The sequence below is a fragment of the Bombina bombina genome, chromosome 11, assembly GCF_027579735.1.
Source record: "Bombina bombina isolate aBomBom1 chromosome 11, aBomBom1.pri, whole genome shotgun sequence".
Lineage (NCBI taxonomy): Eukaryota > Metazoa > Chordata > Amphibia > Anura > Bombinatoridae > Bombina > Bombina bombina.
The window spans coordinates 162,497,473-162,517,307 of NC_069509.1; the positions used below are offsets into that span (position 1 = coordinate 162,497,473).

The following is a 19,835-nucleotide window of genomic DNA, read 5'->3' on the forward strand; positions in this document are numbered from 1 at the left end:
AGTGACAGTAGCAATGCACGCGGCTGGCTGCAATAGTAGACCTTGGTGAACATAAATCTTTTTAAGTAGACTCTCCAACTTCTTGTCCATGGGATCTTTAAAAGCAAAACTATCCTCAATGGGAATAGTAGTTTGCTTGGCTAAGGTGGAAATAGCGCCTTCCACCTTAGGGACTGTCTGCCAAGTTTCCCTGACAGCGTCGGCTATAGGAAACATCTTTTTGAAAATGGGGGACGAAGAGAAGGGAATACCTGTTCTCTCCCATTCCTTGGAAACAATCTCCGAAGCTCGCTTTGGAACCGGAAAAATGTCTAAATAAGAGGGAACTTCAAAATATCTAATTTACTCGACCTCGCAGGAGCGACCACTACTGTGGAATCACAGTCGTCTAAAGTGACCAAAACCTCCCTGAGTAACAGACTGAGGTGTTCAAGTTTAAACCTGAAAGATACCACCTCTGAATCAGTCAAAGGTAATGAACTCTCAGAGTCTGAAATTTCGCCTTCCAATAGGACCTCTACACCCTCCATCTCAGATCCCTGGGAGGGTACATCTGAGATTGCCACCATGGCATCAGAAAACTCACTTACCACATGGTTGTCCTTCCTTTTACGTTTGCCTTGAAGCATAGGAAAAGCAGACAACACATCAGAAACTGTGGAAGACATAAGTGCAGCTATGTCCTTTAAAGTAACTCCAGTAAGAATAGAAGTACAGGGCACTGCTTGAGCGGGCGTTAAAGATTGGGACACTTGGGGAGAAAACTGCGGCATACTCTGCATTTCATCAATAGACTTCTGAGAAGCATCCGCCTTTGAAAAAATTGAGCATGAAAATTTCTCTCTTTATAACTTAAAGCCCTCTCAACACATGAGGGACAAAAAGGAACCGGTAGTTCCACATTGGCATCCAAACACATAGCGCAAGTAACATTTTGCACAGCTTCTAAATCCATTTTAGAGAACAGACAGTGTTGTACAATTTTTTAATATATAATTAAAAAAAAAATAATAAATGTTACTGGCCCTTTAAATGTTAAAACGGAACAATTTTACTGCACATAGTTGTAAAATGGAAACCAAACTGAAAACAAAGTACTTATTAAACTTGAAACGAAAATAATAAGATACTGTGTCTTTAAAATTTAAATGCAACTATTTTCCTGTGTAAAACAAAACGTATCACCCTTTTTTTGCTAAGTAAAAAACGTTTTTAATATACACACAGACACCGCTACGCCTCAACAGCTCTGCTGAGGCGCCTACCTGTCACCCGGTCTCGCTCCTGATGTAGAAGGACAAGACTCAAAGACTTTAACAACCGCTTGCTAGTTTTTAAAAAAAACATGCGGTCTTAGAGCAAAGAAAGGACGTCACTGTCCTACAGATGAACCGGAACCTTCTCCGGATGCTGGGCTATTATGAACTGCTCAGAGAAGAGAAAGGATGTCACTTTCCTACACGTCTAACAGCTGATAATCCTCACAGTTAAACCAGAACCTTCTCCGGATGTCGGCTACTATAAACTGCGCAGTGAAGTGTAAAGCGCGCAAAATACTGGCCCCGCCCCTCGTGGGCGTTAATAATCACAGTCCTACCGGCTTAAAAATATGATTAATAAAAAAACAACCAATTTTGCAGCTTTACTCCCTGCCCCAGTACCTGCACAATACGCTGCCATAAAAGCACCCTCCATACATAGAGAGCCAGAGTCCCAATTTAAAAGCTCCATTAGCCTTATATGAAATAAAGTTTAATTTGAAGAGTCCTTTAACTGATCCCCAGAATAAAAAGTCTGCACTTACCTTAATGCTGTCCGATAGCAGGACAGTCCAACAGGTTTAAGAGGTCCTCTCCCTCCTATAGCCCTGTGGAAAATGATAAGGCCTGAGTTAGTGCTTGCTTAGGCCATCAGGATAAGGGCAGCAGAAAGGTATGGGAGGCGCAGTGAGAATTATGTCCCACCAGTTCCCATTGCTTTAAAGCCACCAAAAGCTCTACTGAAGAGACTGATATGGACTAAGGTTACACCCTAAAACAAAGCAGCACTCTGGAACTACTTTAAAAATAATAAACTCTTGATTGAAGAATCTATGCTAACACCTCACTTTACCTCTTCCAATCACTAAAGTAGGCAAAGAGAATGACTGGAGTGGGAGGGGAGGGAGGAGCTATTTAACAGCTCTGCTGTGGTGCTCTTTGTCTCCTCCTGCTGACCAGGAGGTGAATTCCCACAAGTAAGGATGATGATCCGTGGACTCATGTCTTTAAAAAGAAACACGACACATAAGCAGGTTGAATCACGTAACAAAAACATGATTACCCCCCCCCCGTTCAATAATCCCCCGCAGGAGATATTAACCATTGATTCCAAGATACTACAGGAGTCCCACTGAGACCCTGAATTATACCTAGCAAATACATTACAGTGCAATCAGAAAGGTAAATGAAACAATTTTACCGGAATCCACGCCGTGGAACAGGAACACAGCCCTTCAAGTGTGACAAATAGTAGCATCGCCTCCGCCATGGACTTGAGAGAGGACAGCAGGTAGCAAAGTGAAGTTAGACAACGCCAAGTGCTAAAAGGGAGCTGTGAATATGAGTTGGGATGGTGTTGCAGGGGAAGCTCCCACTGCATCTTCAGACTCTCACTTTCGCCCAGGCCCTCACACGAGAGACTGACAGGACTACTTAAAACTCCAGTCTCGTGTCAAAGGGAAGCACCCTCCATAAGAGACAAAATATAGAAAAAATAAAATATAATAAAAAAAAAAACTTGACACTTCTCTGCCAACCTCCTGGGATGAAAGGCAAAGAATGACTGGGGGATGAGGGAAGTGGGAGGAGTATTTAAGCCTTTGGCTTGGGTGTCTTTGCCTTCTCCTGGTGGTCAGGTTCTAATTTCCCAACAGTAATGAATGCAGCTGTGGACTCTATCCATTTATGAAGAAAATATTTATTCATAAATCAGAACACACAATTAAAAAAAAATTAACTTGTATAATCAAATTGTATTCAATCTCTTGGCATCCTTTGTTGAAGAGAATACCTAAGTAGGAACAGTGGTGTGTTAAGTATCCAGAGAATTAGGCAGAAGTTTTGCAACAAGGCAAATGTATGAAACATTTAAAAACATTGTTGCAAAACTGCTGCCATATTTTGTTCTAAAGCTCTCGAGTCTCAGATGTCTTCTTCAACTAAGAATACCAAAATAACGAAGTTCAATTGATAATAGAAGTAAATTGGAAACTTTTAAAAATGTAATGCTCTTACTGAATAATGAAAGAAAATGGCATTTCATGGGCATTTAAAGTGAACCATGAAGTACAATTACACCAAGACCCTACTACTGGCTGAGAACTTCCTCAGGAAAGTTGGTTTATTAACCCCTTAATGACCAACGACGTGCAGGATACGTCCTCCAAAAAAATGTCCTTAACGACCAAGGACGTACCCTGCACGTCGTTGGTCTTTGAAAGCAGTGGAAGCGATCCTGATCACTTCCAGCTGCTTTCATGTTATTGCAGTGATGCCTCGATATAGAGGCATCCTGCAATAACTTTTTTAAGCAGTCCGATGCAGAGAGAGCCACTTCTGTGGCCCTCTCTGCATCGGCTATGATCGTTGGTGGGTGGGAGCGTGTCCAGGGAGGCCATCAGTAGAGGAGGGGGGCGGGATCGAGCGTGCGCGCGTGTGCACGGATGCGTGCGCGCGTGTGCACGGATGCGTGCGCGCGTGCACGTGTGAAACTGCCCAAAAGTTAGAATTGAAGTGGAAGAGGCACAAGGTGGGACTCAGTGGGAGAGAGGGTGGGAATAAAAAATATTAATGATCTGGGAGAGGGTGGGGGGTTGGGTGTTAAGGGGGGTAAGCTACACTACAGAAAATCTTAAAATAAACTTTTGATTTCAAACTGGGTACTGGCAGACAGCTGCCAGTACCCAATATGGTGCACAATAAGGCAGAGGAGGGGGGTAGAGAGCTGTTTGGGGGGGGGGATCAGGGAGGTTGGGGCTAAGGGGGGGGGTCCTACACAGCAGAATTTTTTTTTTTTTTTAAACAAAAATTTTTTTTTTTATTTTAGTACTGGCAGACTTTCTGCCAGTACTTAAGATGGCGGGGACAATTGTGGGGTGGGGGAGGGAAGACAGCTGTTTGGGAGGGATCAGGGGGTGTGATGTGTCAGGTGGGAGGCTGATCTCTACACTAAAGCTAAAATTAACCCTGCAAGCTCCTTATAAGCTACCTAATTAACCCCTTCACTGCTAGCCATAATACACGTGTGATGCGCCGCAGCATTTAGCGGCCTTCTAATTACCAAAAAGCAACGCCAAAGTCATATATGTCTGCTATTTCTGAACAAAGGGGATCCTAGAGAAGCATTTACAACCATGTGTGCCATAATTGCACAAGCTGTTAGTAAATAATTTCAGTGAGAAGCATAAAATTGTGAAAAATGTAGCGTTTTTTTCAATTTGATCTCATTTGGCGGTGAAATGGTGGGCATGAAATATACCAAAATGTGCCTAGATCAATACTTGGGGTTGTCTACTGCACTACACTAAAGCTAAAATTAACCCTACAAGCTCCCTACATGCTCCCTAACTAACCCCTTCACTGCTGGGCATAATACACGTGTGGTGCACAGTGGCATTTAGCGGCCTTCTAATTACCAAAAAGCAACGCCAAAGCCATATATGTCTGCTATTTCTGAACAAAGGGGATCCCAGAGAAGCATTTACAACCATTTATGCCATAATTGCACAAGTTGTTTGTAAATAATTTCAGTGAGAAACCTAAAGTTTGTGAAAAAATTTGTGAAAAAATTTGTGAAAAAGTGAACGATTTTTTTTATTTGATGGCATTTGGCGGTGAAATGGTGGCATGAAATATACCAAAATGGGCCTAGATCAATACTTTGAGATGTCTTCTAAAAAAAAAATATATACATGTCAGGGGATATTCAGGGATTCCTGAAAGATATCAGTGTCCCAATGTAACTAGCGCTAATTTTGAAAAAAAGTGGTTTGGAAATAGCAAAGTGCTACTTGTATTTATTGCCCTATAACTTGCAAAAAAAGCAAAGAACATGTAAAAATTGGGTATTTCTAAACTCTGGACAAAATTTAGAAACTATTTAGCATGGGAGTTTTTTGGTGGTTGTAGATGTGTAACAGATTTTGGGGATCAATGTTAGAAAAAGTGTGTTTTTTCCATTTTTTTCCTCATATTTTATAATTTTTTTATAGTAAATTATAAGATATGATGAAAATAATGGTATCTTTAGAAAGTCCATTTAATGGTGAGAAAAACGATATATAATATGTGTGGGTACAGTAAATAAGTAAGAGGAAAATTACAGCTAAACACAAACACCGCAAAAATGTAAAAATAGCCTTGGTCCCAAACGGACAGAAAATGGAAAAGTGCTGTGGTCATTAAGGGGTTAAGCACAGGAATATCCATGTTTGAAAAACAAAGCACTATCATGCTTTCTTTTAAAAGGAATGAAGATGATTGGTTTTGAGTATCGCGCCCCTTTAAATGTAGAATCTGTTCCTACCAGATACATACCCTTCCAGCGTTCAGCTTTAGAAAGGTGAAATAGGCTGTACAGGACAACTTGTATAGACTGAAGATTCTGTCCACTACTTTTCTCCAGAGGCTGAGGAGACCTTGTGAAACGGACTCATCTAGGTCTGCCAGCATTGGGCAACTTGCTACAAGTTGTCTCCAGATAACATCTACCATGTTGTTTTCATCATTGTCTTCATTTTCAGTGATCTGAAGGGACATATCTTCATCCTAATGAATATCAGCCAAAAATATTATAAGGGAATAAAAATGAACAAGTAGTGAAAGACATCTACCTATGCTTGCTAAAAAAAACATGGCAGAGATTAGGAGCAAGAAATACATGTTTTTAGAAGAGTAGACTCTTTTAAATAAAAAAATTAAATAATAGCAATTTAAAGACCTATCTGAACGCCTGAAAGTTGTTGATGATCAGAAAGAAAGTTTGTAGAATATACAACATAACAGACCCACAAACCTGGATTCCAGCCGGTCGGCACATCGCTTGGCCAAGAATGCCATAGATCTTTTCTTTATCATCTTCAGAAATATTTTCTGGCAGCAGGCCTTGCACTTCAGATTTTTCTCTCTGTAATAACTTTACGCCTTCTCCCTGACTGCAAACAAAAGTTTTTTTAATAGAATAGTTTAAAAATCTCTGGAGAAAGAGAGAGAGAATATTACATGATTGGGGGCATAAATGTCTTTATCCTATTAAAATGACAGTATATGTACTCCCTAGATAAGGTTGGTTATTTGCATATACAAAGAGAGAGAAGCGTAACAACTTGTTCTATGGCTAATTACCACACTAAGAGCAGCCTCTTTTTGCTCAACGTGTGCCTTTCACAGAGAAGAACTTTTCTGTAGTATATCAGTCTGATCCTGACTTAACAGTACAGTCCAGTACCCAAATACCAGGCAATCCCTCTCTGAACAAAAGAAATGGCAAAACCCCAGACGTATGTTTCCGCGAGTGTGGGCCTCCTCAGTGAGGTGTAGCCATATCCCTCTAGGCACACTGAGCAACAGGTCCATGTCTAATTTCCTGCATCGCCCTTACAGAGACTTCCCTCAGGGTCATAATTTGCATTAACAAGGTTGGTTATTCAGCTTATCAATAAAGCAAACAATCTTAACTATAACATAAGTACAAAATACTTACCTAGCATTGTCTACTACTTTACGGCCCCATCTATAGGCCCAACTGGCTAGTGCTGCCCACGACTTGGCAACCTCTGGGGCTTGCACAGAGGACAAGTGATATAACTGGCCAAGAATAAAATCTGATTCACCAACTCCTATGCTCACTGATAAGAAAGAATATAGGAATTAAAAACAATCTAAAAAGCATGGCAATTCATACAAATTGCAGTTAAAGGGTCTATATAGTCAAATGATGACATGCTCTAATTAGATACATGACTAGCCACCCAGGACCTGGACTACTTCTGCGTGTTTAACCCCTATGCATGGGTTAAACACGGGTGCATGTGATTTTTTGACTAAACTGATTAATTTTTAAGTATAATATTATGGACATAAAAGAAACCGTACTCAAAAATGTTCCATCAACCATATGCAAGGAGCAGCATTTAAAGGGACATGAATTAAAATTGCAAATCTGTCTTTCGATAAATTATCTTAAAGCAGCAACTTTTATATTTATGTATATACAATTCCCAAAATAAACACACAGTGTTTGAAATCTCTTTAAAACGTACAAAATATCCCTTTGATCAGTAAAAGTATAACCCATTAATTATTGAGAAAATAGAATGGAGATAAATAGGTAAATGATTATATAAAAAAAACACAATCACCACAAACTTCTGACCTGTAGATTCACTTTCAATACGGGGATATTCCTCTTCCATGGCATTCATAGGGGGCATGTCAATCAAAGTGTGCACATTTTTACCAAGAGTAGACAAGCTGGGGATGTTTGATTGCTGGCGTGCTCTGTACACTTGTTTCATCTGCCCTGAAATTTCTTTCCAATCTGCTTGGATCCATTTTGCAAGTGTAAGAATGGATTTTGCAACTGCATACTCTGCTTTCGAGGATTTACAAAACGCGATGGCACAGGAACTAAGCATTTCCATGGCGTGAGTGGACTGACCTATGAGCGAAATGTATAGCTATAAGTTTAACCAATGCTTTATAAAATGATACTAGCTCTATAAATTATATAGTGGTTTATTAAAGGGACACAAGTCAAAATAAACTTTTATAATTCAGATAGAGCAGCAGTTTTAAGACTCTTTCCAATTTACTTCCATTATCAAATTTTGCAGTCTTTTTATATAAACACTTTCTGGGGAACAAGATCCTTTTGAGCATGTGCACAAGCTCACAGGGTATACATATACTAGGCTGTGATTTGCTGATGTCTGTCACATGATACAGGGGGCTGGAAAATGGGAGAAAAAATAAATTTGCCAGGAAAAAACAAACAAAATTACTGATTATTTGAAATCCATAGTAGGTGCTATTATTGCATTGTCTTTTTATTATGTACTTATTAATTATGTAATGTAACTGCATTGAGTGGTCCTTTAAAGAACATTACGACAAATTTTCCTTTGTAAAAGGCGGCATTTTCAAATAATTTATCCTAAAAATGGATGCTCTTGGCTGGGAAGTGGGGAGGCATTGGGATTAACGTTTTATGCTTGTCCACCAAAAGATATGCATTTTTCTTCAGATAATGAACTTCCATTCCACTGACCAGTTATGTACAACTATGCACTTCCTGTCTCTGTATAATTGTGCTTTTTCACATGCATGATATTGTTTGAGATTTTAAAACCGAAATAACACTGTAAAGAGGGACATGGTAAGTAAAAAGGAACGGAGGTACAGTACTAAAAATAAAAATAATACTCAAACTGGCTCTATAACAAACTACTATAACTACAACATGGTTAAAATGTTTCAATCTTTGCACCACAAAATAGATCACAAAGTAAGGTCTCTGATTACTGATGAGATTTTTTTTGCATTTTATTTTAAAAAACCTTTTCTGTGGAGCAGAAAACGTTGAAATTACTTCTAGCTGTAATTATTGATTTCTTCAAAAAGTGGAAAATTCAACAGGTGAATGAAACTCACAATGAGAGAAAAAAAAAACAAATAAAAAAAAACAAAACAGGAAATTGTATTGGAACGATTAAAGGAACAGTCTACACCAGAATTTTTATTGTTTGAAAAGATAGATAATCCCTTTAGCCCAGATATATAAATACTCTTTTTACCCCTGCGATTACCTTGTACCTAAGCCTCTGCAAACTGCCCCCTTATTTCAGTTCTTTTGACAGACTTGCATTTTAGCCAATCAGAACTGGCTCACTGGAACTCCACGTGCGTGAGCACAGTGTCATCTATATGACAAACTAGAACTAACACCCTCTAGTGGTGAAAAACTCAAAATGCGCTGAGAGAAGAGGCGGCCTTCAAGGGCTTAGAAATTAGCATATGAACCTCCTAGGTTTAGCTTTCAACTAAGAATACCAAAGGAGCAAAGCTAAATTGGTGATAAAAGTAAAATACTCTATATTACTAAGCTACTGAATGCCATGCGTTTTAATTTTAAACAAATTCCTTTCTTTCATGTAAGTGTCAAGAGTCCATGAGCTAGTGACGTATGGGATACACATTCCCACCAGGAGGGGGCAAAGTTTCCCAAACCTCAAAATGCCTATAAATACACCCCTCACCTCACAAATACCTTAGTTTTAAAAACTTTGCCTCTCATGTAGGTGGTGAAGTAAATTTTGCTTGATTTTTTCTTCTGTGATAGGCGCTTCTAAGCATATTGAAGCCCAGTTCCTCTCAAAGTACAGTGTTTGTCTGAGGGATGTGAAGGGAGTATTGCCTGATGACGCCATGTTTTCACCTATGGGAAATCTATTCTAAGGCTCTCTGTAATCGGTCGCAGAGATTCATCTGCTGCCTCCCTTTACAGAGCGACATTATACTCCTTTACCATTACCTCTGCTGATATGTTTCAGTACTGGTTTGGCTGTCTGCTATATGTGGATGGGTGTCTTCTGGTAAGTATATCTCATTTTTTAAGACACTCAGCTATGTTTGGCACTTTATGTAATAAAGCTTTAAATGTATATTGTATATATTTGACATGAGTCAGGTCTGTGTATTTCCCTTTGTAGTCTAACAGTTTCAGCATGGAAATTATGTTTATGGGAGTTTTTAGGCTTACCTGGGGTTCCAGTTAGTTGTAATTTGAAGTCTATTTCTTTTAAAAAAAAAATTGTGGGCTTAGGCTCGCAATAAAGCGTCATTTCACTTATTAAGCTATGGCTCCAAAAAAAATTTGTCTCTGCATTTGCGCCTAAATTTGTTATATTAAGTCTCTCCCTCTTTTGCTCTCTGCTCTCATTTCATTCTTAAAGGGCTAGGTTGCATGCTTTTTATTTTACTTTTGTTTAAAATAATTTTATCATACGCATTTTTTCCCATTCCTGAAACTGCTATTTTGAGGAAATTGGATATTTTGTTTTAATTGTTTTTTTTTGTTGTTGTTACATTTTGCAAGACGTCTCAGACTGATCCTGCCTCTGATGTTACTGTAGGAACTAAGCTGCTGAACACAATTCTACCAAAGCTAAGTGTGTATATTGTAAATTAGCTGATCTTACTTCTTCAGCTCAAATATGTGGCACTTGTTATGAAAAATTATTACATGCTGATAATGTTTCTATAAGTACAAATACATTTACTGTTAAACCTTCACAGTCTAATTTACATGATATTCCTGTAGATATAAAAGATTATATTGCTACAGCCATAGAGAAGGCTATGATTGCTATTCCGCCTTCAAATAAACGTAAAAGGTCTCTCCTAACTTCTCATAAAGCTGATGAAACTTGTATTGATCAACAGCAAGCATAATGAAGTATCTTCTGCTGATGAGGATTTCTCTGGTTCAGAGGATCCTACTTCAGAGACTGAAATTGATAAGTCAACCTTTCTTTTTAAGATTGAATTTATTCGTTCTTTATTAAAGGAAGTATTCTTTACTTTGGGTATTGAGGAATCTAGTGCTCTTGATAACAAAAATAGCAAACATTTGAATTCTGTTTTTAAAACTTCTGAGGTTGCTCCTGAAGTTTTCCCTATTCCAGATGTTATTTCTCATATGTTTACCAAAGAATGGTCTAAACTTGGTGTTTCTTTTAACCATTCTTCTAGATTTAAAAAGCTATATCCTTTACCTGTGGCAAATCTAGAGTTTTGGGAAAAAGTCCCTAAGGTTGATAGGGCTATTTCTACTCTTGCCAAATGTACTACTATTCCTATGGAATATAGTACTTATTTTAAGGATCCTTTAGATAGGAAAATTGAATCTTATCTTAGAAAAGTATATTTACATACTGGCTATATTCTTAGACCTGCTATTTCTATGGCTGATGTTGCTGCTGCTTCAACTTTTTGGTTGGACAGTTTAGCTTAACAATTAACAGATCCTGAGTTGTCTAGCATTGTTCTTTTACTTCAACATGCTAATCATTTCATTTGTGATGCTATATTTGATGTCATTAAGATTGATATTAAAATCTATGTATTTAGCTATTCTTACTAGAAGAGCTTTATGGCTTAAATCTTGGAATGCTGATATGGTGTCTAAATCTAGATTACTCTCTTTATAATTTCAGGGTAGTAATTTATTTGGTTCTCAATTAGATTCTATTATTTCCACTATCACTGGGAGAAAGGGAGCTTTTCTGACCCAAGATAAGAAATCTAAGGGTAAATTTAAAGCTCCCAATCGTTTTCGTTCCTTTCGTCAGAATAGGGAACAAAAGACATCTCCTTCCCCTAAGACCTCTGGCTCTAATTGGAGACCTTCTCCGAATTGAATAAATCCAAGCCTTATAAAAAAAAAAAAACAAATCCAGCCCCTAAGACTGCATGAAGGTACGGCCCTCAAACCAGTTCAACTGGTGGGGGGCAGATATAATTTTTTTCAAGACATTTGGACAGTATCTGTTCAAAATCATTGGATTCAGAATATTGTTTCTCAGGAGTATCGAATAGGTTTCAGAATAAGACCTCCCATGGGAAGATTTATTCTCTTGCATATTCCAACAAACCCTGTGAAGGCTCAGGCTTTTCGAAAGTGTGTTTATGACCTAGAGCTTTCAGGGGTGATTGTTCCAGTACCTCTGCAGGAACGGGGTTTGGGTTTTTATTCAAATATTTTCATTAATTTAGCAGACTCTCACACAAAACAACTAGTGTGGTTTCTTCAAAGACATGGTTGGAGGATCAATTTACAAAAGAGTTTCTTGATTCCTCAGACAAGGGTCAACTTTTTAGGTTTCCAGATAGATTCAGTGTCTGACTCTTTCTCTGACAGACAATAGACGAATGAAGTTAGTTTTAGCTTGTCTAAACCTTCAGTCTCTATGTGCATGGAAGTTTTAGGTCTCATGACTGCAGCATCGGACGCTATCCCCTTTGCTCGTTTTCATACGAGGCCTCTATAGCTTTGCATGTTGCACCAATGGTGCAGGGATTATACTCGGATATCACAACTGATATACTTAAATCCCAACACTCAACTCTCTCTGACTTGGTGGTTAGACCATCACCTTATTGTTCAAGGGGCCTCATTTGTTCATCCCACCTGGACTGTGATCACAACAGATGCAAGTCTAACAGGTTGGGGAGCTGTCTGTGGGTCTCTGACAGCACAAGGGGTTTGGTATCCTCAAGAGGCGAGGTTGCCAATCAATATTTTAGAACTCTGTGCTATTTTTAGAGCTCTTCAGGTGTGGCCTGTATTGAAGAGAGAACTTTACATTCATTTTCAAACAGACAATGTCACAGCAGTGGCATGTGTCAATCACCGAGGGACTCGCAGTCCTTCAGCAATGAAGTACCTCAGATACTTTCTTGGGCGGAATGTCAAATTTCTGCGATTCATATCCCAGGTGTAGACAATTGGGAAGTGGATTATCTCAGCCGTCAGACTTTACATTCGGGGGAGTGGTCTCTCCATCCAGATGTGTTTTTTCATCTTGTACAGATGTGGGATCTTCCAGAAATAGATCTGATGGCCTCCCGTCTAAACAAGAAGCTTCCCAGATATCTTTCCAGGTCCAGGAATCCTAATGCGGAGATGGTGGATGCCTTAGAAGTTCCTTGGCTTTACCAACCTGCTTATATTTTTCCACCTCTAGTTCTTCTTCCAAGGGTGATCTCCAAGATCATAATGGAACAATCTCATGTGTTTCTGATAGCACCAGCATAACCTCACAGGTTTTGGTATGCGGATCCTGTCTGGATGTCCAGTTGCCAGCCTTGGCCACTTCCTTTAAGGCCAAACCTTCTGTCTCAAGGGTCGTTTTTTCCATCAGGATCTCAAATCTCTAAATTTGATGGCATGGAAATTGAACGCTTAGTGCTTAGTCATAGAGGTTTCTCTGACTCACTTATTAGCACTATGATACAAGCTCGTAAGTCTGTTTCAAGGAAAATTTATCATTGGGTTTGGAAAACCTATATTTCATGGTGTTCCACTCAATTATTCTTGGCATTCTTTTAGAATTCCTAGGATTTAACAGTTGCTTCAGGATGGTTTGGATAATTGTCTGCAAATACTTTGAAAAGGACAAATTTCTGCTCTGTCTTATTTCATAGAAAGATTGCTAAACTTCCTGATATTCACTGTTTTTTTCAGGCTTTTATTCGTATCAAACCTGTTATTAAATCTATTTCTCCTCCTTGGAGTCTCAATTTGGTTTTGAAGATTTTACAGACTCCTCCTTTTGAGCCTTTGAATTCTCTGGATATTAAATTACTTTCTTGGAAAGTGTTATTTCTTTTGGCTCTCTCTTCTGCTAGAAGAGTTTCCGAATTGTCTGCTCTCTCGTGAGTCTCCTTATCTAATTTTCCATCAGGATAAAGCTGTTTTGCGGACTTCATTTAAATGCCTAAGGTTGTGAATTCTAACAATATCAATAGAGAAATTATTGTTCCTTATGTCCTAAACCTAAGAATACTCTTAAAAGATCTTTACATTCTTTGGATGTGGTAAGAGCTTTGAAATATGTTGAGGCTACTAAAGATTTCAGAAAGACTTCTAGTCTATTCGTTGTTTTTCTGGCTCCAGGAAAGGTCAGAAAGCCTCTGCCATTTCTTTAGGAATTTGGTTGAAAACTTTTGATTCACAAAGCTAATTTAGAGGCGGGGCAGTCTCCGCCTCAGACAATTACAGCTCATTCTACTAGATCAGTTGCCACTTCTTAGGCTTTTAAGAATGAAGCTTCAGTTGATCAAATTTGCAAAGCAGCAACTTGGTCTGCTTTGCATACTTTTACTAACGTTTACCATTTTGACATGTTTGCTTTTACGGAAGCCGCCTTGGGTGGAAAGGTTCTTCAGGCAGTTGTCTCAGTTTGATTCTAATGCCTTTGATTTGAGTTTTTTTTGAATTTTTAAAGAAAACTTAATTATACTTTTGGATTTAATTTCTCAGCGGATTTAGCTGCTGTTATTTTATCCCTCCCTCTCTAGTGACTCATGGATTTCCACATCTTGGGTATTATCTCTCATACGTCACTAGCTCATGAACTCTTGCCACTTACATGAAAGAAAACATAATTTATGTAAGAACTTAACTGATAAATTCATTTCTTTCATAGTGGCAAGAGTCCATGAAACCCACCCTATTTTTTTGTGGTTTTGATTTTTTTGTAAAAAGCACTATTTTCTACTGTTCCTCTTTTTTGTATGTTTTGCTTTACTCCTTTTACACCTCACTTCTTGGCTACACGTTAAACTAAGGTATATGTGAGGTGGGAGGTGTATTTATAGGCATTTTGAGGTTTTGAACTTTGCCCCCTCCTGGTAGGAATATATATCCCATACGTCACTAGCTCATGGACTCTTGCCACTATGAAAGAAATGAATTTATCAGGTAAGTTCTTACATAAATTATGTTTTTATGGTGCGTTTACGAGTGCTGTGCTCCTATGCCACTCCAGATAAGAATACAGATGATAAATCAATCAGGAACAGGTTGTCTTCCATGATTCAGATAGAACTTACAATTTTAAACAGTTTTCTAATTTACTTCTATTCTGAAATTTCCTTAGTTTTCTTGTTATCCTTTGTTGAGCAGTTTTTCAACAATGTTATACATTAGCAAGAGCACTAGATGGCAGCACTATTTCCTGTCATGCAGTGCTCCAGTCGTGTGCACGTTACCTATCAAGATATCTCTTCAACAAAGAACATGAGACCAAAGCAAATTTCATAATAGAAATACATTGAAACCTTTTTTTAAATTGTATTCTTCATCTGAAACATGAAAGAAAATTTTTGGGTTTCACGTCCCTTTAACAAAAATGCACTTATACACAGAGAACATTGACCCTTTAAATCTATTCCATAAATGTAAAATGCTCACCTGCAGCATACAACAATTTAGCTTTCTCAATATCAAATTCAGGACCCCATTTCTCATCCATTTGATCTTGGAAAGAAAGCTTTTTGAAGTGATTTACTAAGTCATGTGCATTGGTAACTTGCCCAAGCTGTAGATCGCTGCACTGCGCAAGCAGTCTTGTAGCAAGTGTGATATTTCCCCGCTTGCGTGAACATTTTGCAGCTGACAGACCCAATTCCATAAGATGGCTTTTCATCGATATTGTTTGGTCTGCAAACAAATCACAATCACATATTTGCTAAAATATTAATAAAAAAATCACAAAGATCAGAAGATCAATCCTTAAAGGGATAATAAACCCACATTTTTTCTTTCACGATTCAGATAGAGCATGACATTTTAAGCAGCTTTCTAATTTAATTCTATTATCAATGTTTCTTTGTTCTCTTGCCATCTTTATTTGAAAAGGCAGGAATAAAAGCTTTGGAGCCGGCCCATTTTAGGTTGAGAACCTGGGTTGCGCTTGCTGATTGGATGGCTAAATGCAGGCACCAATCAGCAAGCCCTATCCAGGGGGTACTGAACAAAAAAATAGGTTGGCTCCAAAGCTTTCATTCCTGCCTTTTCAAATAAAGATAGCAAGAGAATGAAGAAAAATTAATAGGAGTAAATTAGAAAGTTGCTTAAAATTGCTGCTCTATCTGAATCATGAAAAAATGTGGGTTTACTATCCCTTTAAATAAAATCCAATTCACCAAACCAGAGCCCAATCAGTCATTAAGTGGTCACAGTTAGGCAAACATAGCTCAGATTCTACAACAGATTAAAAACAAACCACAAAAAACTCATCAAAACAGAAAAAAATACTACCTTTAACTTTGTCAGTTAGCTGGTTTTGGAAGATTGTATATCTCAGTGCATGTATCCATGGCCTCACATCATGTTGTTTGCAGGAACGCAAGGCTTCACTGCAAAGTGGGATCAAACACTCCTGTGGTAAAGAAATGTCAAACCAGGAATAGTGAATTTCCTTCTGCATAGATGCAAGGCTAAAACTTTTTTTTTTAATTTTTTTTAATTATTCGCATCTACGAAGAAATATTCCACTAAAAAAGGGTTTGTGTAAAACATGACTACCTCCATAATAAAGTTACATAAAAATGTTTTTAAGGGAACACTACATTAAAAAACTAAATTTATGCTTACCTGATAAATTTCTTTCCGGACATGGAGAGTCCACAATGTCATTCCAGTTACTAGTGGGATATTCAACTCCTGGCAAGCAGGAGGAAGCAAAGAGCACCCCAGCAAAGCTGTGAAGTGTAACTTCCCGTACCCATAATCCCCAGTCATTCAGCTGAAGGAAAATGGAAAAAGAAGAAATGCAAGGATGAAAAGGTGCCTGAGGTTTACTCAAAAAAACTGCAGAATTAAAATTAAAGAGGGCGGTGTCGTAGACTCTCCATGTCCGGAAATAAAGACATTTTTCAGGTAAGCATAAATTTTTTTTTCCCTATGACATGGAGAGTCCGCAACCTCATTCCAATTAATAGTGGGAACCAATACCCAAGCTAGAGAACACAAAATGAACAGGGAGGGAGAAAAGGCAGGAGGACCTAAACAGAAGGCACCATGGCTTGAAGAACCTTTCTCCCAAAAGAAGCCTCAGCCGAGGCAAAAGTATTAATTTTGTAGAATTTGGAAAAAGTATGCAGAGAGGACCAAGTAGCCGCCTTGCAAATCTGTTCCACAGAAACTTTTTGAAAGCCCAAGAAGGAAACAGCCCTAGTGGAATGAGCCGTAATTCTCTCAGGCAGCTGCTGTCCAGCAGTCTTATAAGCCAACCAAATCTCAACCAAAGAGACAGTAGTACAAGTGGCCTTCCGACACGTTTTCCAGAGAAAACACCAAAAGGGCAGAAGTTTGTCTAAAATCTTTATTAGCTTGTAAGTAAAATGTTAGAGCCTGCACAACATCCAGGTTATGCAAAAAGACGTTCCTTATGAGAAGGATTAGGACAAAAAGGAGGAACTACAATTTCCTGATTAATGTTTCGATCCGACACAACCTTGGGAGAAAACCCAATTTATTATGAAGGACCGCCTTATCTGCATGAAAGATAAGGTACTGGGAATCGCACTGCAGAGCTGAAAGCTCAGAAACTCTGCGAGCGGCTCAAATGGAGCCTGCTGCTAAACTTTAAGAACTAGGTTAAGGCTCCATGGAGGAGCAACTGGTTTAAACACAGGCCTGATCCTAACCAGGGCCTGAACAAAAGCTTGAACATCTGGTAAGTCAGCCATACATTTATACAAAAGGATAGACAACTCCGAAATATGACCCTTTAGAGTACTGACCGACAAACTCTTCTCAAGGCCATCCTGTAGAAGACAAAATCCGGGGAATCCTCACCCTGGCTCCAGGAGAACCCTTTAGATTTGCACCAATAAAGATATTTACACCATACATTGTGGTAAATCTTACGAGTAATTGGTTTACGAGCCTGAAGCATAGTCTCAATGACCGCTTCAGAAAAACCACGTTTAGACAGAACTAGGCGTTCAATCTCCACGCAGTCAGCTTCAGAGAATTTAGATTTGGATGGAGGAAAGGACCCTGAATTAGAAGGTCCTTCCTCAGAGATGTCATCCATACCAGATCCTGCAAGGCCATGCAGGAGCTATCAGGATCACAGATGCTCTCTCCTGTTTGATACGAGCAATGACTCGTGGAAGGAGAGCAAACGGAGGAAACAGATATGTCAGAGAACGTCCAAGGAACCGCTAGAGCATCTATCAGAACGGCCTGAGGATCTCTCAGTACTTTGAACCGTACTTTGGAACCTTGGCGTTTTGGCAGGATGCTATCAGATACAACTCTAGAAGTCCCGACTTGAGGGTTATCTGAGAGAACACTTTTGGATGAAGAGCCCACTCCCCGGGATGAAAAGTCTGTCTGCTCAGAAAATCTGTCTCCTAGTTGTCCACACCTGGGATATGGATGGCAGATAGAAGACAATTGTGAGTTTCCGTCCACTGCAGAATGCAAGTCACCTTTTTCATGGCTAAGGAACTCAGACTTCCTCCCTAGTGGTTGATGTAAGCCACTGAGGTGATGCTGTCCAACTGGAATCTGATAAAAAGGCCCAAAGACAATTGAGGCCAAGCTGTCAACTCCAAGATGTTTATGGGGAGAGAGGACTCTTCCCATGACCACAGGCCCTGAGCCTTCAGAGGACCCCAAACTGCTCCCTAGCCTGACAGGCTGGAGTCTGTAGTCACAATCTTCCAGGAAAGTCTCAGGAAGCAAGTGCCCTGAGACAGATGTTCCCGAGAAGTCCACCACGAGAGAAAGTCTCTTATTAGGAGGTCCAGACTTATCCTTTGTGATAAATCTAAATGGTCTCCGTTCCATTGACTGAGCATGCAAAGCTGCAGTGTTCTTTGGTGGTACCAAGCAAAAGGGATGATGTCCATGGATGCTACCATCAGACCAATCACCTCCATGCATTGAGCAACAGATAGACGAAAGGCAGACTGGAGGGAAAGGCAGACTGGAGGGAATGGCAGGAAGCAAGAAGTTTAGATTTTCTGACCTCCATCAAAAAATATTCATGGACATTGAATTTATTACTGTCCCTAGGAAACACACAGTTGTAGATGGAATTAGAGAACTCTCTTCCAAATTCACCTTCCACCAGTGGGAATGTAGAAAAAAACAACAGCATCTCTGTATGCGACTGAGCTAGTTTAAAAGATGACGCCTGAACCAAGATGTCGTCCAGATTAGGCGCCACAGCAATTCCCTGGGATTTGATCACTGCCAATAGTGCCCCCAGATCCTTTGTAAATATTCTGGGAGCGGTGGCCAGACCAAATGGAAGCGCAACAAACTTGAAATGTTTGTCCAGAAAGGCAAACTTCAAAAACTAGTGATGTCCCCTGTGAATGGGAACATGAAGGTATGCGTCCTTCAGGTCTAAAGTCATAAATTGACCATCCTGTAGCAAAGGAAGAATGGAACGAATAGTTTTCATCTTGAAGGACAGGACCCTGAGGAACTTGTTGAGGCACTTGAGATCTAGGATTGAACAAAAAAAATCCTCCTTTTTGGGAACCACAAATAGATTTGAATAGAATCCTAGACCCTGTTCCCCTAGAGGGGCTGGTACAATAACTTCCAGGGAGGATAGGTCCTTTACACAATTCAAGAAAGCCTCCTCCTTTACCTGGTTTGAGGATAGCCTTGACAGGAGAAATTTTTTTGGAGGGCAAGACTTGAATCCTATTCTGTAACTGGGATAACTATGTCCACAGCCCATGGCTCTGGGACATCGCGTATACAGGATTGACGAAAAAGAGAAAGCCTGCCCCCCACCTGATACAAACTTGAATCGGGGGGCGGAACCTTCATGCTGATTTAGAGTCAGCGGAAGGCTTCTTGTTCTGCTTTCCCTTATTCCAGGGCTGACTGGATTTCCAAGAGAACCTGGATTGCTTTGGTTTTGCAGAGGAGGAGGAAAACTTCTGTCCCTTGAAGGTGCGAAAGGAACGAAAATTAGAAGTCTCCCGACCCCTAGGTCTATTCTTATCCTGAGGCAGGAAAGACCCTTTCCACCTGTAATCTCTGAAATTATTCCCTTATAGGGTAAAGCCAAAAGCTTGGCCTTTGAAGAAATATCAGCCAACCAGGACTTCAACCACAGAGCCCTGCATGCTAGTACAGTGAAGCTGTACATCTTGGCTCCCAGTCTAATTATCTGCATATTGGCATCACAGATAAAGGTATTCGCTAGTTTGAGATCCTATCTTGGATCTCAACCGTAGTTTCCTCTGTAATAA

At 39.4% G+C, this 19,835-nt stretch overlaps 1 protein-coding gene across 2 annotated transcripts in view; it reads right to left on the minus strand.

Moving 5' to 3' along the window:
* The window catches only part of SMG1 (SMG1 nonsense mediated mRNA decay associated PI3K related kinase), a 348,909-nt gene that overhangs the window by 134,744 nt on the left and 194,330 nt on the right, over nucleotides 1-19,835 (minus strand). For both annotated transcript variants that reach the window (XM_053695253.1, XM_053695252.1), the window contains exons 29-34: nucleotides 15,865-15,985; nucleotides 15,016-15,264; nucleotides 7,414-7,698; nucleotides 6,742-6,886; nucleotides 6,055-6,193; nucleotides 5,577-5,807 (exon numbers count right to left, since the gene is read on the minus strand). In XM_053695253.1, the coding sequence (XP_053551228.1) occupies nucleotides 5,577-5,807; nucleotides 6,055-6,193; nucleotides 6,742-6,886; nucleotides 7,414-7,698; nucleotides 15,016-15,264; nucleotides 15,865-15,985 (1,170 nt within the window). The remainder of the gene's footprint in view (nucleotides 1-5,576; nucleotides 5,808-6,054; nucleotides 6,194-6,741; nucleotides 6,887-7,413; nucleotides 7,699-15,015; nucleotides 15,265-15,864; nucleotides 15,986-19,835) is intronic.